Raw genomic sequence first — 23,084 nt, 5'->3', positions numbered from 1 at the left:
TCAGCATCTTGCTCTCCTGTTTACTTTTAGATCCTTTAATGGAACCTTGGAACCTTTTTTTCTTTTATTCCTGTATTTTGTCTTGTAGTGAAGTGTATTTGGACTCAAAATGGGTTTGTACCCTGTTTGTCTTGGGTGGAAACAGTAAGCTCCTCTTTGTTCTCATCTCAGCCGTTTACTCTGGTCCTTTCGGATTTCACACTCAATCTCTGAGCAGAGCCCCGTACATCCAGGTCCAAACAGTCTGCCTCCACGACAACAGAACAGCCTCTGCCACCCCACTCCTCCCCCATGTTTCAGTAATGTCTTATAATCTGTTTCCAATGTGGAATTCTTCACATTTCTACAATTCTTATATACTTTTCGATCCCTCTCCCTGATGAGGTTTAGGCACTGAGAATGAAAGAAAAACAGCTGAAATGTCTGCACTAGTTTGAGAAAGTATGGATCTTGTTCACTACGGCTAACACAATGTTCTGTGCACAGTTCCAGAAACAGGGGAAGGATGTGGAGAGAGTGAAGCAGAGACTGGCGGAGATAGCAAATTATGTGGACAAGGTAAGAGTCGGCCTCCCCACGACACAGAAGAAATGCATCTTTTTATTTTTCTAGAGGAGGCCTACCTTTCAGGAGATATTTAGGGGTCTATGTGATGCATTGCAGAAGGTTCTTTACAAATGTGCTGAAATTTAATACATCGCCGGCATGGAAAATGCAATTTGAATATCCCTGGGTGGAGAGAAAGTACACATCGTTTTCTGACCGAAAAAAGAAAAAAGAAAATTGTCAGATAACAAAATATCAGGGTAGTGTAGCGACTATGGGGTTGTGCTCCCTGCCAAAAGGTACTGGGGACGATCCCTAATAAATTGTTGCATGTGTTTATGTATTTTATCCCTATGATTCACAACCTATTCAAAACATTATAGTGCACACCCTATTGGTCGTGTCAAAACACTTCTGACAATGACGTTTTCAGTCTAATCTAAACTCCCCCTGTAGTTCTACAGGCCCCTGAACATCCGGGTGGCCCTGGTGGGCCTGGAGGTGTGGAGCGATGCTGATAAGTGTCCCGTGTCTCAGGATCCCTTCTCCACGCTCCACGAGTTCCTGGACTGGAGGAAAGCTAAGCTCCTCCCCCAGAAACCTCATGACAACGCCCAGCTCATCAGGTGAGAAGAACACTCAGAATCACAACTGCCAATTTGGTCCTTTTTCCAGATATAACATCAAGCCTTCACATGCGATGGTGTGCCTGTGGAGGGACTCCTGGCCCAAGGGCCCACCAAAGCATTACCAGGGCCAGGGAAATGTAATTTATCTTTGTATATCGTTCAGAATCTTAATCAATGAATCAATCTTGTATTGCCTATTAGTTTGGCTTGCTCTGCGCACATTAAGTATGCCAGTCAGATAACTAGATAATAACATGCACAGATATATGATGACTCTTCAATACAGTAAGCCCCCTTTCAATCTTCAAACATGCCAATTATTGAAGACACAGCTAAGGCATGTAGACCTGCATATATATTTTAGAATGAAATAACAAATTAAAATGCAAATTGTCCCACAGCCCAGGTAGACTTAATTTATTGGCGTCATAGGTGAACTACGCAAGCCAAGGAGAAGCAAAAAATATGTTATTACGGCGCTCGCTCAGGGTCCCTATGCCAATTTGTCACTTTCCCCTGACAATTTTTAAGCTGGGCGCAGAGGGTGATCGATCTGCACGTCCACACCGATGTGACGGCTTAACGGCCGCTTTAAATGCCACGGCCGTGCGTTGACTTTCCATCATGAACGACACATCACACCAACCATAAGGCAGGCTTTATGGTCCAAACCCTAAGTGTGAAGACCAGTGTTTAAGTCAGATAAAGATAAGACAAAGTCATCATAGGCATACAACAAAAGTATCTTTGGTTAGTCTCAGAGACCAGGAGCAATAAAGAAAAGAACAAGACGTGTATTATAAATAATTGAAAAGATAAATAATATACATAATAAGCACTTGGGTATGGGAGGAATAGGATGGGATTGCTTAATGGGAGTGTTTAATTTATAGTCGTATACTGTTCAGAATCTGGTCGCATTTTGATGTCTGTCCTCTGTTTTCTAGTGGCGTCTACTTCCAGGGTACAACAATTGGAATGGCACCTATAATGAGCATGTGCACAGTGGACCAATCAGGTGGCGTCGTCATGGTGAGTTCCCCTGAACCAGCCATCCGTAGGCCTCTTTATTTACTCCACACCCGCCTCCTCTTCCCTCTACCTAATGTGGTCGTAACACAACATAAGAAACGCAGTAAAAACCGTCTGTTCTGTAATGAGATGCTCAGGAGGGAGGATGTATGTGAGCGAGCAGGCTGCAGGCAGATGTGCTAGACGTATAATAACAATCTAGAAAAGAGACAGAAGCAACGGAAACAGCCAAGAGGACCAACTGAAAAATGTTCAAACGTGGAGCTCAGGAACAGATGCAAAACCATGTTTTTGATATTCCATGTCTAAAAAAAGAGCTGAGGCCTATACAAAGTCATCAGAAAAATACAGCCCTGCTACAATCATGCTGAATGTGCTTTGTTCCTATAAAACAATAGGATTCTATCTTCTGCACTAAACATGAACTGAAACTCGCACTCCCGGTGCTTTGGGCTCAAGAAGGAGAACCTTGAGTAGGAGAACAGGGATCCCAGGGCTCTCTGTTGAAGGGTTGACATATACAAGGAGAGAAGATGTGCTCTGGTGTTGGATGCATAGGCATGTTTTTAAGGGGCCTTGGAGGTATTAAAATGACACATCAAAGAGATTGACGCCTTGATTTGCAACGCTGCAGGCGTGTATCTTAACAATATACTCTATGTATGTATTGTACTGTATACATTTAGGTATAGGATGGTGCATATTCATCCACACTCCATCATATCACACACAAATCATATCACACACATGTTTACCCATCCCTGACATACAGGCATGCACACACACACCCAACCACATTTACAAGCACGCACATACACACACACACACACACACACACACACACACACACACACACACACACACACATACACACATATCTTCACATACACATCTACATATGTGCATGTAAATGTGTCTGTCCTGGACATAGAGGCTGGCTGTCCTTGACCCTGGTTAAATTAGCGGACACAGGGCCCTATCTTGCATCCGGCGCAATTTACTTTCTACACTGGCGCATGTGTCGTTGCTAGTTTGCAACTGGCGCAGAGCGTTCTTTTCCCTCCACCGCCACATGCCTGTAAATTAGGGAATGATCTTGCGCCCCAAGGGGCGGTTCGGCGAAAGGAGGAGGCGTGTTCTGGCGCAAATGTTCCGTGGTGCTATTTTGCAGTTTCAGACAACAATTGCGCCACAAACCAGGAAATACCTGGTTTAAAGTCAGTGGCGCGTTGTTCAGATGCTATTTTAAGGGCGCATGCATAATCTTGCTTGTGCACCTCTCGCATACACTTTACTTCTCTCATCTACCTAGCCACACATTCTTGGTAAATTATTTGGGAATGAACAGCTGATACCGTGGTAATAAGTTGTACTTTTAAATCAATGCATCTGCAAACACCATACAGCAAACACATATTTTCTTGACACAGACATTGTGTACAAGCCCATAACTTTTAGGATTGATGAGTATTTGATCGTGAGAAAACATTGTTTTACCACGATTGAGTGTTAAAAAGAATGAATGAATGCGGGCGCGCGTGTGTGTATATGTAAAAGAATTAATGAAAGCGGGCGCGCGTGTGTGCGTCCATCTGTTTAAACACAAGCAAACTAAACATGTAACGCATAATACAGTCCATGAAAATGTATATTAACAGGGGGACACATGCATATTAGAAACACAAGTCGATAACGATAATGTATACAATACTGGTAAGAAACGATGTTTGTTAATGTATTGCGTATATCATTAAATACAACCACAGTTACCTCATATCATATGTGTGTTGAGTTTTCTTTGTCGAAATTTATTTGAGGACTCAGTGTTTCTGAAGTTGTGGAAGAAAACGCTATTCCATGTGTGAATTAGGCCATATTATTTGGCCATAAACTGAGCCATTTGAAGTTTGAAATTCATGTGGTCATGCATCTGTCTCATCGGAGACTGCGCTGTCAAAATATCAACTCGTCAGATTCAAATATGCTCATGGCTCTTAAAGGGGATGGGAGATGGCACTCTCATTGGTTTATTGCACGTTACGCCCAAACCACACCTACGGGTAATTAGGCTACTTCAGACCAACCCTTTTTAGATTTGCGCCGGGCACAAGAGTCATTTATGCACCGGTAAAGTAGCAACATCGCCATAGAACCGCCCACAAAGCTACTTGCGCTTGGCGCTTCTCACTTGCGATTCAGACCGTTAAAATAGGGCCCACAGTGTTTTAAACCATTCCACATTTACATTTTTATTGGTATGATAAATTGCACCACATTAGACTTTTACAACACCACATGTGAATTAAAGGAAAATCTCCCTAACCCTGTTGAACCACAACACTCCAACACAACACTGACACACAACACGCAAAAGCCGAGACCAAATGACAAACCGGGTTCTGGATCTGAGTCCATCCCGGGTCACTCGACTTCATGCCAATTGGGCGGGCAGCTGTAAATCCAACAGAGCCTGCTCTGGATTCCGACCCTTTGACAGATATGTTTGTCTGCTGGCCGGGGTTACGGCCCGGGCTTATCCCCAGATGTGGGGGCTGCCGGCTACTGGCAGGTGGTTGGAGAGACGTCTTGGAGGGAGATCAAAGCTCCAAGCCCCCCCTCTCCCCTGAATCACAGACAAATCGTCTCATGAAGTAGGCTCGGATGTAGTCCGTTTATAACGGACTCCGCCGTGTCAGCATGTTTTAATGTGTTTGGCGAGAGTGTGAATATTATCTGTCAACGCAAACAGAAATATCGTAGAACACGTCAAAATTATTTCCTGCCAAATATGTTCTATTGGATGTTTTTTTTTTATTGTCTCCATAACAACCCTATCGGGTTTTTATGTGATTGCGGTTTGAAACAAGTCATACACAGACAGACAGAAGACAGACAGACACACACACAAACACACACACACACATACATACAGACAAACACAGTCAATATATAGAATAAAGCCCAGAGTCCATCACACACACACACACACACACACACACACACACACACACACACACACACACACACACACACACACAATCAAGATACATAAGAAAGCACGGACACACACCAGCACACACAGCCAAAATACAAAGACACACAGTCAAGAAACACAATAAAGCTGGTGCACTCTCACACAGCAATAAACAAAATAATGCATGGACACACGCAAACCCATCAAACACAGTAAAGATACAAAATAACAAACACAGACCAACAGAGTGAAGATGCAAAACAAAAGACAAAAGATAGTGCACTCAAACACTCATACACACGCACACACACACACACACATTGCACTGTCAGGATGCAAAACAAGGACACACACAAAGTCAAGATACAGAATAAAGCACACAAACACAAACACACACACACAGTCAAGATGCAAAACTAAGGACAAACACAAACAGTCACAATACAGAATAAAGCCCACAAACAAACACACGTAGTCAAGATGCCAAACAAAGGACAAACACCGAGTCAAAATACAGATAAAAGCGAGTAGACACAAACACACAACTATAACAACTGGAGGAGCTGAATTATTTCTCATTTTTCCCAGCAAGAGGCGGTGTCTTGGCTCCCCGGATAGTACTCTTTAGTCAGGGGAGAGAAGGCGTCTCTGATCTCTGTTGACCTTGAAACGTGACCTTCACCGTCGAGGCAACAACATATGATGCTCCCTCCCCAAGCCCCCCACTCCTCCTACTCTGAGCGGACACAGCGCTGACCACAGGCTAGAAAACAGAAGCAGGAGGGAGGAGGCGTGGCAGAGACGATAGAAGAGATGATAGGCGGAGAGTAGAGAGGATAATAGGTGCAAGGAGATGAGGAGAAGAGATAATGGGTGTAGAGGGGATAAGAGGAGAAGCAGGGATTTAATGTGAAGGAAGATCAAACATGATTCTACTCTTGCATGGTTTTCCTTCTAGAGAAGGGTGTTCAGTCGGGCTAGAGGTGCTCATGAGTAGTATTACAAGCACGCCTCTGCCAATCATACTTTTTATGCAGTGGAAATATGTGTGTGTGTGTGTTTATTTGTTTTCGTGTGTGTAGGCGTGCATACGTGCAGGTTCTTTGTCGACTTTTGCATGTGTTTGTGTGCAGGTGTGTTTTCGTCTACTTGTCTGTATATGTGTGGGTGTGTGTACATTTTCTGTATGCGTGTTCATGCGTAGATCTCTGTGCTTGTGTGTGTGTGGGTGTGTGTGCACTGCATAGGTGGGTGAGCTCTGTGGTCTATGTGACACAGCACACTGCTACATCCACGCTACACCCTACCAGAGCCATCACAGACCTGTCATTCCCCCTCCGCAACGCTACACTTCCTGTCTCCGTCTCCTGCTCCCCCCTTCACCCACCCTCCCCCGATCCCTTGCCATCTACGTCGCTACTCTCTTGTCTCTCTCTGCAATTCTGGTGGCAGGCTGCCTTTCCTCACAGCCATCTTATTTCTTGCTCCCTTCTCTCTCTCTCTCTCTCTCTCTCTCTCTCTCTCTCTCTCTCTCTCTCTTCTCTCTCTCTCTCTCTCTCTCTCTCTCTCTCTCTCTCTCCACCGTCTCTTAAAAGATCTTTAAATCCTAAACTTCTTCTCCGGGAGTCAGTCCATCTGAGGATGTCGTTTAGCACTGCTTCCACCAGTCACACAGCAAGTTGTGTCCAGAGTCCTTCAGCTGTTCAGTTCTAGGCTGTCTCTCACCGGCCCCCCCAACACCTGGGGCCTTCACAGGGGGGTTTGGGTGGCGTTTGGGGTTGAATGGGTTCATGTCCCCCCCCCCCCCCAGAGTGTGAGGGGGAATGGGAAGCAGGAGGACAGGGGATTGGAGCTGGGAAAGAAGGCTCCTGAAACAGGGTTTGAGGCCGGAGCCTGTTCTGAGTTTGATCGTTGGTTGATAGTTTCTTTCTTTTTTAAGATTACCTGTCAAATCTAAAGAACTCCAAATGAGTGGATGATTGAGTTTAGTCTAAAGTCATCATGGTCGTCATTTAGTGTCTCAAACTGACTGATTTGGAATATATTTGAATAGACACACATAGCTTAGTTAATTGAGCCATGGATGTTTTATTATTTATTATTTTATCCTCATATATTTCAACATGAGCAACAGCTTCATTCGAGTAAATAACACACAAAATGAACCAGATGAATTGTATAACCTCCAACATGATAATGAAGTATCTATGTGTCCCGGGTTCTCCCAGGACCACTCAGAGAACCCTCTGGGTGCCGCCGTGACCCTGGCCCACGAGCTGGGACACAACTTTGGGATGAACCACGACACGCCAGAGCGCGGATGTGGCTGCAGGATGACCGTGGACCGGGGAGGCTGCATCATGACCCCCTCTACAGGGTGAGTTCGACGCTTCCAGAGTCATGACCTACGATACAGAACTACCATTGAGGAAAGCTTCATTGTGACACACTAACAAGCACGATAGCCTGATACCTTCAAACTGCAATTAGTCCGGAACCTCTCCGTTCATTTTCGATTTCCAAAGGGCGTCAATAACGGGCACAGACCATAATGACTCTGGACGCACATGGATAGGCTACAACCAATCATAGTCACAACTCGGGTGACGCAGCACAGGGCGACGAAAAAATGACATCTTTCTTCTCAACAAAAGCGTCTTTTCTTCTCTAAGTGAAAATATACCGTCCACTTCATTTAATACTATCCCGGAATCCAGAATCGACAGACCGTTGTACATCATCGGGAGCCATCTCTGTTGTTGTTGAAATGCCACTGCTATTTGTCCTGCATTTTATCCTCGTGTCGGCTAAGCGTTTGTGGTTGGTCGGTCTGTTTCGTGCCTGGCAGAAAAAGATTTGTATGGGAGCGAGGGCAAATTGTCTGGTTTCCATGCTACACTTGACCAGCATTGAGTACAAGTTTTATGAAAGCATGGCCATGCTTCCCCAACTTCTAATAAGACTAGCACTAAACCACAAGCATTAACAGTAAAGCAATGTTGGTACTGAACTCAAGGTGATAAACTCGGGCCGCAGCGAAAGGTGTCTTGATTATAGAGCAGCAAAGGGTGCATGATGCAACGGTCATACTCAAGCAACACAGCATCAACATACCTCACAGAAAGCATCCACAATGGATAAATGGTTAATGAAAACAGTTTATACAGTTAATATATAATTGATTAACTAAACATGACACAATTCACTTATCATATATATATATATATAAATATATACAGTGGGGCAAAAAAGTATTTAGTCAGCCACCAATTGTGCAAGTTCTCCCGCTTAAAAAGATGAGAGAGGCCTGTAATTTTCATCATAGGTATACCTCAGCTATGAGAGACAAAATGAAAAAAAAAAATCTAGAAAATCACATTGTCTGATTTTTAAAGAATTTATTTGCAAATTATGGTGGAAAATAAGTATTTGGTCAATAACAAAAGGTCATCTCAATACTTTGTTACATGCCCTTTGTTGGCAATGACAGAGGTCAAACGTTTTCTGTAAGTCTTTACAAGGTTTTCACACACTGCTGCTGGTATTTTGGCCCATTCCTCCATGCAGATCTCCTCTAGAGCAGTGATGTTTTTGGGCCTTCGCTGGGCAACACGGACTTTCAACTTCCTCCAAAGATTTTCTATGGGGTTGAGATCTGGAGACTGGCTAGGCCACTCCAGGACCTTGAAATGCTTCTTACGAAGCCACTCCTTCGTTGCCCGGGCGGTGTGTTTGGGGTCATTGTCATGCTGAAAGACCCAGCCACGTTTCATCTTCAGTGCCCTTGCTGATGGAAGGAGGTTTTCACTCAAAATCTCATGATACATGGCCCCATTCATTCTTTCCGTCACACGGATCAGACGTCCTGGTCCCTTGGCAGAAAAACAGCCCCAAAGCATGATTTTTCCACCCCCATGCTTCACTGTAGGTATGGTGTTCTTTGGATGCAACTCAGCATTCTTTCTCCTCCAAACACGACGAGTTGAGTTTTTACCAAAAAGTTCTATTTTGGTTTCATCTGACCATATGACATTCTCCCAATCCTGTTCTGGATCATCCAAATGCTCTCTAGCAAACTTCAAACGGGCCCGGACATGCACTGGCTTTAGCAGGGGGACACGTCTGGCACTGCAGGATTTGAGTCCCTGGTGGCGTAGTGGGTTAGTGATGGTAGCCTTTGTTACTTTGGTCCCAGCTCTCTGGAGGTCATTCACTAGGTCCCCCCGCGTGGTTCTGGGATTTTTGTTTACCGTTCGTGTGATCATTTTGACCCCACAGGGTGAGATCTTGCGTGGAGCCCCAGATCGAGGGAGATTATCAGTGGTCTTGTATGTATTCCATTTCCTAATAATTGCTCCCACAGTTGATTTCTTCACACCAAGCTGCTTACCTATTGCAGATTCAGACTTCCCAGCCTGGTGCAGGTCTACAATTGTGTTTCTGGTGTCCTTTGACAGCACTTTGGTCTTGGCCATAGTGGAGTTTGGAGTGTGACTGTTTGAGGTTGTGGACAGGTGTCTTTTATACTGATAAGGAGTTCAAACAGGTGCCATTAATACAGGTAAACAGCCTCTTAAAGAAGAAGAAGTTACAGGTCTGTGACAGCCAGAAATCTTGCCGGTTTGTAGGTGACCAAATACTTATTTTCCACCATAATTTGCAAATCAATTCTTAAAAAATCAGACAATGTGATTTTCTGGATTTTTTTTTTTCATTTTGTCTCTCATAGCTGAGGTTTACCTATGATGAAAATTACGGGCCTCTCTCGTCTTTTTAAGTGGGGGAACTTGCACAATTGGTGGCTGACTAAATACTTTTTTGCCCCACTGTATGTATAGCTCTTTGTGTCTATTTAATTTACTTGTATGTTTTTAACTGCACATCGTATATAACTCCATTGGTTTTGTGCTATTGTACTGGCAACATCAGTACTGTAAGTGTCCAAATACTTAGTATAGAGATTGTGTTTCCTGATTGTCTTTGCCCTATTTCCACCCCACACTGTTGATGTTGAATACTAAACGGCCACGGCTCAGCAGACTCAGATGAATGAAACCCTCCTCTCTCTTGCCTGCCGTCAAAAGCGCTTTGAATTCATGCGCGGCTCAAGGACACAGGAGCACAATGGGAAAATCCCGCTTACTTACAGCACTTCTGTGTCACAGCCGTTAAACACCATGACATCTTCAGCTGCAAATGAAATCACTGCGGCTGCTACTTTCCAGGCAAAATTAGCAGTTGCGCCTGCCTTGTGGGTGATTGAGCTGTCTGAGCCGCTGAGTAGGGCTTAGCAGTGCTGCTGTGTATTTGAGATGTGTTTGCTTCAGGGCTGCCTCTTCCTGATTTCCAGGGGTGGCAGAACCGTCGACGTACATGCGCAAATAGACACATGCATAAACAAACACTATCACACGAAAAAAAAAGAAAACACACACATCCATTCACATAAATGCCCACACATGCATCGCCCTCACACACATGTAACACCACACACAAAAGCATATATTGGCCAGAGCTGAAGGCCAATATTGCAAACACATACATGCATACACACACACACATACACACACACACACACACATACAGGGCTGTAGTGGAGGCTAAACGCACGGGAGCGGTGCTGTCAAGGCTAAATACACTTAAAAACGCCTCGAAATAGCACTAACACACCTCAAAATAGAGTTTATGCAACTTTCCAATTTGCTCGAGTAAAGAGTTCCAAATGTACCAGCCTAAGCCATAGTATATTCGAAATTGGCTGCATTATGAGTATTTACGATTTCTGTGACACGGTATCTGTGACCAATCACATCCTCTCTTGCAGCAGCCGGGCTCATAGAATGGGGCTTGCTCTTGCTAGTCTGCTCTAGCTGTCAAAGGCTGTATAGCGTGTCGGGATTCCTATTAAACGTGCATACGGCGACTTCTAAAACATTAAAAAATAAAGCTACCTCCTGCTGATGCCAGCAAAATATCTAAACCTCAAAGAGAGTGCAAAAGAACTATACAAGTAAAATTAGAATCACTCCGATTTGCTACTTACTTTTAAATGCTAATAAAGTGATACTTAACAAGAAACGGTGTGCTGAAGACCTTATTTAAGGCAGGTAGTGATGCAGGAAGCACAGAGAACACAGGGAAAGGAGGAACAGAGAGAGGACAAACAGAGAGAGGGGGAACTGAGTGATGACGAACAGGAAGAGAAGGAACCGAGTGAGGAGGAACAGGAAGAGAAGGAACAGAGCCGGGACAAACAGAGGGAGGAGAGACAGAGAGGAGGAAACAAGATAGGAGAGATAGAGAGGAGAGACAGAGTGAGGAGGAACAGAGAGGAGGGACAAAAGAGAGGAGAGACAGAGAGAGAGCGGACAAAGAGGAGTCGCAGAGAGAGGAGGAACAGAGAGGAGGGACAGAGAGAGGAGAGACAGAGAGACAGCGGACAGAGAGGAGTCGCAGAGAGAGGAGGAACAGAGAGGAGGAACAGAGAGGAGGGACAGAGAGAGGAGAGACAGAGAGAGAGCAGACAGAGAGGAGTAGCAGAGAGAGGAGGAACAGAGAGAGGAGGAACAGGAAGAGAAGGAACAGAGAGGGGACAGACAGAGGGAGGAGGAACAGAGAGAAAGACAGTGAGGAGAGATAGAGAGGAGAGAGAGAGAGGAGGGACAGAGAGAGAGGACAGAAAGGCGACAAACAGAAAGAAGACAAACCAGAGAGGAGAGACTGATTGTAGTCTCTCGACTACAATCAGGGAGGAGACACAGAGAGTGGAGAGACAGAGATAGGAGAGAGTAAAAACAGTGAGCAGAGGCCACCCAATGGCTGCTGCTCCTCCAGTTTTTATATAGACATATGTTCAATCAAAATGTTTGGCTTCTTGTAATGTGAATAACATTTAAATATCTAAGCGATGTGATCTAAAGTCTTTAAAATTTAGCCTCTTTTTGAGAGCCATGCCCCCCATACACATACGTTACTGAATCTTCCACTCTAAATGCAGTTTTCACATATTGTACTTCTGGCTTTTTGCACTACATTCTACACATATAAGAACAATACTCTGAATATATTATATTATATACACTATGTCATGGTCCACCTTACCTGGATTAAAGAATTCATAGTTTAGCCACCTCTTTTTTTTTTTAACCACTACTACACCTCTGTTTCCACACACACGTAGACTAAAGCCAACATCAGCGTGTAGGTGATGTAGTAGCAGGTGTATCGTCTGGGTCTGGGTCTCTGTGATAACGGCCTGCTGGTCGTGATGGACCGCCCGGTCGCTTCCTGTGTAAACACCAGCCCGATAACCGGGCCCCGAGACGTCATAACAGATTTCACCCTTGGGCTGATGCCAATTTACTTTATCTGATTCGAAGTCCCCAAAAGTCACAGACGTATGGACTCGAGACTTGATTCCTCTCCAAAGCAGGGGGAAATATTGTATAAAAACCAAGCAAAGAAACACCTTGCCACCATGTTAAAGTGTCAAATTGATTGCAGGAAATTTCCGTTGTTTGCTCTTGATTTATTGTACCATTGTCTCCAGTCCACATCTGCTTAGAGGAGTTATCAAACACACATGACTGTGTGACTCATGTAGTACAGCTCCTACACTGGTGAAACGCATGCCACTACAACTGCTTTTATCTTATTGGCTAGAAAGATGCCATTTGGTGCCACACGCCCATATATGGCCATGCACAAATTATGTTTGTAGACTGTCTTCTGAAGTCGACGTAAATCTATGGTTGTGTTTTGTTACTTTCTAAACTATTTTGGAAAATATTGAACTGTGCATTCAACCAGAAAGCTGCAATCTGCGAATTTCACTTAATAACCAAACGTATGTATATTTCAGTTTCTCCTTTGTTGACGAAAAACACTTCCATTACCTTTTGCTAAAAATAACAGGTAAACAATTTTGTGTGTGTGTGAATGTGTGAGTGTGTGTGTATTTCTGCTTTGCATCAACAGGATAACCCCATCCTCTTATGTTGGTTTTACATGTACTTAATGCTGGAAAATACATTTCCACTCTAGGACGATAAGAGTAATGAAATGTACTTCTTAAATGTGCGCCAAATGTGTGCGCTGTCAAGGTCCTCAACAAAGGAACTCACAACGTTGTCGAGATAAGTTGGAAGGATGGCTAGATATGGACTATCCAGTTGTTAAGCCCACAGCGCATCTGAAGACCACCTTGAGCAAGATAACCTCCACCAGCACATAAATGAAAAGTAGTTAAAAAAAACTCACTGTAAGTCACTTTGAATAAAAGCACCTTACTTTTTCGTGAACAGTATTTTAGATTTCTAAACACAACCCACACATCTAGGAACATCCAAATCTGGTGACAGCCCTAGTCAGCAGGTTTTAAATGGAGAATAATTCAGGGGTACGCCCGCACGCCACATGGGAACGGACTGACGTGATCCAATGAAATTAAGTTCACGCTTGACCCAGCAGTTCATCCGCCTCATTTTATCCCCTGAAATATTACCCACAGGCCTTTTGGTCAACATTTCAGAAACCAATCACGAGCCTATTGCCCTTCATTCCCAAGACATTAAAACGTGGTTTATTACTTATTTTAATAGTCTGGTCCAGCTAAACCACTGGGCACCACCCGCCCGGAGTACACGGGTGCGTGTTCATAAGTCAGATTTTAGTAGTGCGTTCAGGACATCTCTGGCTTGCACTGGCCGGCGAAGAGGAGCACTAACTGCATCGGAACGAGGTGTTCATCGATGGCGCCGCCAGATACAGTAAGGCTCGGGGCGAGCGGAGAGATCCATGGAGATACCGGAGGGGTGCATCGTGTCTGGATCTGGCAGTCCGCTCAAAGAACCAATGATTTTATTGGATGATATTTCCGTTATACAAGCGAGATAGGCGCATAGATAAAACAAGAGGCTGCGAGACGGAAGGAGACAGACAGAGAGAGCGAAGACCGGTAAAACCGTTCTTTGCTTTTTCGTCTCAGGCAGATGTTTGTGCTGTAAATATTATCCGGCAAAGATTCGATATCTCAGTCGAGACAACAGCCAGAGGCCTTCCGAGATGGGAAGTATGGACGGACAAGAACTACCTTATGGAAGTCTTTATATTCTCAGTATTGCATCATTGACAGCGCTAGAAAATCCTGGGTTCTCTGAGCGGGTTCGCTGTTTTTCAGAGGCTGGTTCAGGGGTTATTGGGGAGCGAAGAGTGAGAACCACAGCAGGGAGGCCCTGTTGAACTGCAGGCCCATGGGCGGAGGCACTACATGGGGTAACAGCTTGACCTCGATCGGTAGTGCATTGGATCTTTTGGCTCTTGTAACTAAGCTCATCTCCCCTCCAAGAATAGCGATCGTTTTAGCAAAACAAGAACAGACTGTAGGAATACAAGAGGTTTTAGCATTGATGAGGTGGAAGATAGTTATGTGTAGCTTCACATATTTTGCTTATGTATTTCACGGACGACAAAATGTACCTAATTTAGCATTTCATTGTGTTGCATAATAGCACACACGTACATTATAGCACACGCACACCCACCCGTACAAACTATTATTTACATAATCCTACATGATAGACATAATTATATCCCCGGCTCATCCTCAAATCCTTTATTTACACAACTTTCAACCTTGGTTTCCCCTAGCCGTAGTGGTATATTAAACTGAAACAATTGTACATCTGCCAGGACACTTGGAAGCCTGATTAAACACTCGTCCAATGGCTGCACACGAGAAAGGTGTGGGTGGACGCGAGGCATTACCCCTTCCTATTAAACACTCTGAGAGTATACTTTCTGCCTGGCTGGTATCCATGCACAATATACCAGACATGTGTAATGCCTTAACACTCTGTGTGTGTGTGTGTGTGTGTGTGTGTGTGTGTGTGTGTGTGTGTGTGTGTGTGTGTGTGTGTGTGTGGGTGTCTCTATAAATATATATATATATATATATATATATATATGTGTGTGTGGGTGTGTGTGTGTCTCTATAAATAAATATATATATATATATATATGTGTTTGTGTGTGTGTGTGTGTATCACGGTGTGTCACTGCGCGTGTATCACTAGATGGGCAAGAGAGACAGAGAAAACACACGTCATTATCATGATGAGGTCACTGTGCAGTACAACCACTAAAGGGGATATCAGCCTTACAGGTGGAAGGCCCCACAGACCAAACAGAGGGAACTAGACAGCCAGCAGAGGCTAACTAATGTGTTCTGCCCCCTTCCATCTCTCCTCTCAGGTCTCTCACTGCATCTCACATCCGCCCAGCATCCTGAAGCTATGTTTTCTCACTTACACTTCTATTGCTCTTCTCTCTTGTCAGTGGCCGTCCATGTTAGCCACTAGCGTGTGCGTGTGCGTGTGTGACATTGAGCATCAGTGGTGCCGTTTCTGTGGTTGTGTTAGTTTGAGTGCACAACGGTGAACAACTTTGTGATAACTTGAGTTCTGAGTGTCTGTGTGCTTGAGATGTGTGTGTGTGTGTGTGTGTGCGCTTGCGTGCACGTGAAGCATCCAAGCTTATGCACGTGAATGTGTAGCTGTGTGCAATTTATGAGTGAGAGCTCTGCGAGTGGATTTAGGCGCTGCTGACACACACACACACTCACACACAGGGTTAGTGGGCTAGAGAAGTAATAGAAAATCATTTATCTCCAGAAGAAGAAAGCAGTCAGCGCTGACAGAGATGGACAGGCGCCCGCAGCGCGTTGATACCGCTGTGGTTTAAAATCTCGACGCTTCCATCCACCTCATCCCCACGTCCGCATCAGCACATGAGCCTCTTACAGAAAAAAAAAGCGTGTGCTTCCCCGTTGCCGAAGGGGACCAGAGAAACCCGCTACCCCCTGCTAAAACAGAGAGCTGGAGTTAGGGCGGAGTAGCCAAGGGTACGGCTGCCAGATTGGCCCCTATGTGACGGGCTCCCGGTGTTTTCTCTCGCTGTGCACGGAGCCAGGCTACGCAAACACACACACGCACACACTTCTCCGCAACGCTCCGCAGGCTTACAGAACCGCCAAGCTTTCTAGTCTCTGCGTATCCCTTGGCAACCGCTGATGATCCCGCACCATGAAGGGGCCCTATGTCATGATTGTGTCTGAGAGAAACTTTTTGAAACATCACATGCCAGTTGGCTCAGTCTGAGTGGCCCCCTGTCTCCCCCCCTCCCTGAGCCATGGAGCTCTCTGCCAGGCCTTCATCACTAGCTAGCCCCCCTTTGGTAGCTCTGCAGGAGTTTTTCCAAACAAATGTCCGCTTCACCGTACGCTGTGCTGGTCTTGACCCAGGCGGTGGGAGCATAGAGATACGGCCTTCCCTGCCTCCCCCCTTCATCATCCCCTTTTTAGAAGCCAAATTCCTCTCCGTCTTGTCAGTGGTAGGTCGATTGCGTGTGCCGGTTTTGGTGGTGGTGGTGGTTGTTGTTGTTGTTGTGATGATGTGGCTCAGGGCTATGATGCCTCCTGGGGGTCTTTTCATATCTGCTCTGGAGCAGACAGCCTTGCCGGAGGGGTCAGCCAGACACAAATGCTAGCGAGGAGCAGAGGCGGCCTGCTGCCCAGACGTTTGTCTCTCACTTTAAAGGGTTAACCTGTCTGGCCTCGCTCGAATGGAGGTGATTGGGAGGATGACTGTGACTGTCAAATGATCCGTCTGTCAGACTTCAGAATTCATCAGTTGATAGATAGATCTCTCTCTCTCTCTCTCTCTCTCTCTCTCTCTCTCTCTCTCATTTATTGTTGTCCCTGATGGCGTTCCGATGGGTGCATGGGTCTCAGCTTTGTCTTCACTGAGCTCTGATTTAAGACTGTAGCTGGCTGCTATCCAGGTCACTCTGTCCTCAGTGTGCGATGCCCTCCTATTGGCCACAGGTAGAAGGATCGCTGGAGTGGCCGTTTACCCAAAGACATGGGCTAGTCTTGGGCACTTTGGGCATTCATCCTCCAGACAGGCAGAATAACCATTCTGGTGGTTTCTCTGTGCCTTGCTTTTCTTCTATCTTTCTGTCTTCCATTGCCCTTTTTGATTTCATTCTCTTTTTATTTCTTCATCATCTACTCACTCACTCACTGATGGTTTCTTTCTCTGTATTTCACTCCCTCCCTCCCTCCCTCCATTTGAATCCACTGTAACCTAACCGAGTCCATCTACTGCTCTCCCCCCCCGCAGGTATCCCTTCCCCACGGTGTTCAGCAGCTGCAGTAAGAAGGACCTGGCGGCCAGCCTGGAGAAGGGCGTGGGCATGTGTCTCTACAACATGCCCGAGGTCAAGGTGCTCTACGGGGGGCAGAAATGTGGCAACGGCTACGTGGAGGAGGGGGAGGAGTGCGACTGCGGGGAGCCCGAGGTAAGGCTTCAGCTGCATGGCTAGGATTCATCACGGGCCAATGAGGAGTTAAGAGGTGTTTGAGTTTAGTCCACAACAAACTGGAGGGCTTGTGTTGGAAAACATTGAGTTTCTGGATGGAGAATTGGATATACACTCGGTTTGACCGGTGAGACGCAACGAGATGCAATTCACCATCAGTTCACATACATTGAAATTTGAAATATAACCATGATAATAGGTCTCCACACATTAAAACCCCTTATTTTAATCTACACCCCTGAAGGCGAGATGGAGCGTACCTCCAACCGTGTTGTCATTTTCATTGTTTCTGGTAAGATGAAAAAAGGAAACAACAGAACGAACAAGAAAGAAAAGTTTTGAGGGCCCAATCCCGGCAGCAGGTGTGTCTGATAGGAGCGTGTGTGTTTACATCCCTCCCTCTCCCACACCCCACACGGCTGAACGGGCTTCTGACAGACGCCGCCGCCGTGATGTCGTTTCCCCCGAGCCGCTCCATTAATCACACGCAGCGTCCAAATGCCTGACAAATGAAACATAGAAATGTGTAATCAGCGCAAGCCAGAGCACCAGCATTGTTTGCCGGTGCAGTTCAAACAACTTTCTGCTTTTTTCCTCTCCCTCTTTCCATCTATTTCTCGTTTTCTCTCTCCCTCTCTCTCTTTCTCGTTCCGTCTATTTCACTCTCTTTCTCTCTCTCTCTCTCTCTCTCTCTCTCTCTCTCTCTCTCTCTCTCTCTCACTCAGTTTCGCTCTCTTCACTTCCATCTATTTCTTAATTCTTTCTCTCAACCTCTTTCTCTCTCGTTCAATGTGTTCTCATTCCCTCTCTTTCTCGGTCCGAAACCCTCTCTCTCTTTTTCTAAATACAAACAAACGCATGCAAAGGCACACTCAAACGCAATGCCTTGAAACGTAGCCACGTATTCGGTCAGTTTAAGATCAAACCCACATCCATCGTCCACCCTATTAGCCCAGACGACCCGGCCCGCCACTCAGGCAACAGAGACATGTATGGACCCTGCCCAAGAGATACATCACCTCAGCACAGAACACACATTTCCAACATCCTGCCAGTTAGTCCATTCGGCCAGAGAAACAAACAGAACCAATTCCCTCTGTTTATCGATCTGGAAATCTTCAACAAGGTTAAATCTAATGTAGCGGAGCAGTGCCTTAACAAATCTAATAACAAAAGTTCTGCTCAGACTAAAGAGTGAACAAAGGAACTGAGTGCTTGGGAGACGGATGGTGATAGAGGCAGCGTGTCCCGGCTGCAACCGTAAACATTTCACTCATGGCTCTTCCTGTTGAGATGCATGCACTTGTACCTGTCCTGTCAGATAGGTGGGGACTACCTACACCTTCATAGCCTCCTCTTGTATTGGAATATAGTGTATATAAACGAACATTTAACAGAAGTACTAATAAAGACTCTGAACACAGTGGTCCTTCAAAAGCAGCTAATCCTCCCTCCATGAATGACATCACCAAAGACATGATGACGACAAAAAAAATTGATCATGACATTGTGTCTCATGAATATGTCACGACATGGAGGGCTCATCTCCTCTTAGCTGATGCCCTCTGTTGATGCAATTATTGTTTCTCTCTTCTTCTGCACTCACATGATTTTGTGTGTGTTTGTGTGTGTGCCTCTACCAGGAATGCATGAACCCGTGTTGCAACGCTACCATGTGCACTCTGAAGGGAGACTCGGTGTGTGCGCACGGACAGTGCTGTGACGACTGCATGGTAAGGAGGAGAATCAATAACCTAGCTCACAAGGATCAATGTTTAACTGTTGTATCTTAAAGGGTCAGTGAACATGTACAACACTGAACAACATGAACAACAGGTGTAAAATCCAATGTTCTTGCCAGGCTCTGCCAACCGTGTGTGAACGTTCTGCTCTGCTCTCCAGTTAATAATGTTACACTAACATTATATTTAAATATTAAGGATTGAAGAGGTTTATGTATCAAATGCACAGTTAAATACAGGGTAGTTCTGAGGATCACAATTCTAAGGTCAAGGCCCCATCTGGGTTTTAGGTTAAAACAAAACGACACAATAAGTAGGACTATAAGAGCATGAAATATAGAGTTCCAGAAATCGATTTCTTTGAATAAATATATTTATAAAATACAATGTATATAAACTCTAGAATATCCACATTATATATATATATATCCCATGTATAGACATTAATATTTCACTGTAAATAGAATGACAGTGTAAGCGTGCATCAGAACCCAATCATTTCATACGTTCAAATCAATGTGGAGGAGCGATGACGCCTGTCCCACCGCATCATGCTTGAGCAGCGCATTTGCCTTTGTCATGTAAATGCATTTGTGTAAAAAAATATCACAGGTTTGTGTTTGCGCTTCCATTGAAAAGGTATTGTTGCTGCCGATGATGAAGTGCTTTGTAGCAGCGCATTGTGTTTGTAGCCTAGTTTCCATATTGATTCATGTTGAGAAACGTCTCTTAGCATTGATTTTATTCACGGCTAAATTACATCTTGTTCTCACGTGGAACAGAAAGCACAGGAGATGCCTCACTGCACACCATGAAACCGTGTGTGTGGGCGTTTATCTGCATGTGTGTTCTTGTCTTCATATGCATTCACGGACGTCAGTGTGTGTCCATATTTTCATCTGTGTGCATGTTTGTACGTTTTTGTATGCGTAACTGAACACTTGCGTGTGTGCATGTACCTTAGTGTCCAGCATTGACACCGAAACACGGCTGTAGGTCGGCGTCTAAAACACGCCTCATTATGGCAAATGGACTGCATTTATATAGCTCTTTGGATAAAAGCGCTTCATAATATTGCCTGACCTTCACCCATTCTTGCACACATTCACTCACCATGGAGTCAACCATGCAAGGCGACAGCCATCTCGTCTGAAGCCGTTGGAGTTAGGTGCCTTGCTCAGGGACACCTCAACACTCACAGCTAGGAGGAGCCGGGGATCGAGCTAGAAACCTTGCGGTTACCAGCGAACCCGCTGAGCTACTGCCGCCTCATTATAACCAAACTGTTCCGACAGCTGAAGCTAGCGGGCACGCCGTGCCGCGAGGCGGGGAACTCGTGCGACCTGCCAGAGTTCTGCACTGGCACCAGCCCCCACTGCCCGGCCAACGTGTACCTGCACGACGGCCACGCCTGCGCCAGCGTGGACGGCTACTGCTACAACGGCATCTGCCAGACCCACGAGCAGCAGTGCATCACTCTGTGGGGACCCGGTGAGTCCCCAACCACAAACCTGTGTGATCTTGGTCTCTCACACACCTTCACACTAGCCCCTTTGTCGATGTGTTTCTGCTCATCTGTCGACACTCTCCATTGGCCTTGCTCCAACTCTATCTTTCACTCTCTGTTTTTCTTTCTCTCTCTTAATTACTCAGTCTGATGGCCTCTTTCACTCATTTTTTACAGTTTCTTTACTCTTTGTCAAACCCATGTAAGTTTGATGAAGGGTTTAATGGGAGTTTATTTCGGGTCTTTAAATAGTTACATTATATTCCATCTTTCTCACCACCCGCCTCCTCTCCTCTTTTGTCCTCGAGGTCTCAATTTAAATTGCTCCTATCTTCCATCTTTCTTTTATTCTCTATTCAGGAGCCACCCCTGCCCCAGAGATCTGCTTTGAGAGGGTGAACTCTGCAGGGGACCCCTACGGGAACTGTGGGAAAGATTCCAAGGGCTCCTTCGCCAAATGTGAGGCGAGGTAAGACCGAAACCGCTGCTGCTGAGCTGGGGTGAAAAGTACACTGCACAAAACAAGCTCACTCCGTATCGTCCTCAATAATCTATCACATTAGCGCAATCAAAGACCCCGAAAAAATCAAAAAAGACTGGCGTGACACCTTATAATTGCCTCCAGCTAATTAGCTAATCAATCCATGCAATTGTTGTTCGCTAATTGTTCCGTCATCCTCACACTTGAGTGGAGTTCTCCCTAATCAAGGCCCCCCGCTAATTGATGTAATTGCTCTAATGAATGGAGCACTTAGCAGAGTTGTTCGCTGCCTTTGAGCGATTATCATCACAGGCGGAAAATGCACTCAATACCCAAAATGCACACTTAGATGTTGATGTGATACTGTTGTTAGGACCCGTCCTAGGGTTAACCAGGGTGTGACACTAACGTTTTTGTCCCCTTCCACCACACATATGCATCTGTTTATAAGCATCGGTTCATTTATTGTGTCTTTGTTTTGACAGTTTACATATCACTCCTTAACACAGTCACGCATGTAGTGCTATCTTTTCACAAATTAATATATGTGTGTGTGTGTGTGTGTGTGTGTGTGTTTGTGTGTGGTTGTGTGTGTGTGTGTGTGTGGTTTTGTGTGTGTGTGTGCGTGTGTGTGTGTGTGTGTGCGTGTGCGTGTGTGTGTGTGTGTGTGTGTGTGTGTGTTTTGATACACAGGGACGCAAAGTGTGGTAAAATCCAGTGCCAGGGAGGGGCCAATCGCCCTGTCATTGGAACTAATGCCGTTTCCATAGAGACCAACATCCCCCTGCAGGAAGGGGGTCGCATCCTGTGTCGGGGGACCCACGTGTACCTCGGGGACGACATGCCGGACCCCGGACTGGTTCTATCCGGTACCAAGTGTGGCGAGGGAATGGTGAGGGGAAACGCTTTGGACATGCTGTAATTTACAACTGTTCACATACTCAATACATAGTACTGCAGAACTAACACTAACCTTTAACCCTTTCATCAACCCAATACATACCACTGTAGAACTAACACTAAATCTTTCAGATGCTCAATACATACTACTGCAGAACTAACAATAACCTTTAACCCTTTCACATGCTCAACACATAGTACTGCAGAACTAACATTAACCCTTTCACCTACACAATACAAACTAACACTAACCTTTAACCCTTTCACATGTTCAATACATACTACTGCAGCACGAACACTAACCCTTTCACCAACTCAATAAATATTATATACTGCAATATACTGCAGCCCTAAACCTGTGTACTTACACTACACTTACTTGCTCTTCATATATACAGTACACATGCTTACGTATATTCTCTCCATCTGAAAAGATGTGCCTGAATCGCCAGTGCCAGAACGTCAGTGAGTTTGGCGTCCATGAATGTTCTGGAAAGTGCAGCGGGCGTGGGGTGAGTTAGTCAACACCAGATGATGGCTCCATGTTCTTGGTTTTGTGTTTTTTTTTAAGTGTTACCTCTGGATGGGACAAAAGCTGCACAGGAACTACATTCATAACTGTAGTCACCATTAGACATTAGGTGGATTATTGACCATTTTAGACCTTTAGCCAAATATATCATCCAAAGGGCAGAGGGTTCGCCCTCTTGTTCGAGAAAGCCTCCAAGTAAGCTGTGGATCAAATACAGTACTTTAGTGCTGGGATTCAAACCCACGAGCTCATACACTATCCTGCTCCATGTATAGATGATTTAATTTAGGTAAAAAGTAGTCATTACAATTTGGTTTAAAGTTGTAGACAATATGTTCAAGGGATTGCTCAGAGGTTCATTAA

The 23,084-nt window shown here is 45.1% G+C and overlaps 1 protein-coding gene across 1 annotated transcript in view; it reads left to right on the top strand.

The window, feature by feature from the left end:
- adam12b (ADAM metallopeptidase domain 12b) overlaps positions 1 to 23,084 on the top strand; it is a gene marked incomplete at both ends in the record, with an annotated part of 72,430 nt that overhangs the window by 39,165 nt on the left and 10,181 nt on the right. Inside the window, 10 exons of the mRNA XM_079728801.1 lie at positions 487 to 558; positions 1,003 to 1,172; positions 2,123 to 2,207; positions 7,410 to 7,558; positions 17,361 to 17,538; positions 19,203 to 19,292; positions 20,597 to 20,792; positions 21,169 to 21,277; positions 21,983 to 22,181; positions 22,624 to 22,701. Of these exons, the coding sequence (XP_079584927.1) occupies positions 487 to 558; positions 1,003 to 1,172; positions 2,123 to 2,207; positions 7,410 to 7,558; positions 17,361 to 17,538; positions 19,203 to 19,292; positions 20,597 to 20,792; positions 21,169 to 21,277; positions 21,983 to 22,181; positions 22,624 to 22,701 (1,326 nt within the window). The remainder of the gene's footprint in view (positions 1 to 486; positions 559 to 1,002; positions 1,173 to 2,122; positions 2,208 to 7,409; positions 7,559 to 17,360; positions 17,539 to 19,202; positions 19,293 to 20,596; positions 20,793 to 21,168; positions 21,278 to 21,982; positions 22,182 to 22,623; positions 22,702 to 23,084) is intronic.

Source organism: Pollachius pollachius, assembly GCF_949987615.1.
Source record: "Pollachius pollachius genome assembly, chromosome: 2".
NCBI lineage: Eukaryota > Metazoa > Chordata > Actinopteri > Gadiformes > Gadidae > Pollachius > Pollachius pollachius.
This window is presented reverse-complemented; position numbering and strand designations above follow the sequence as displayed.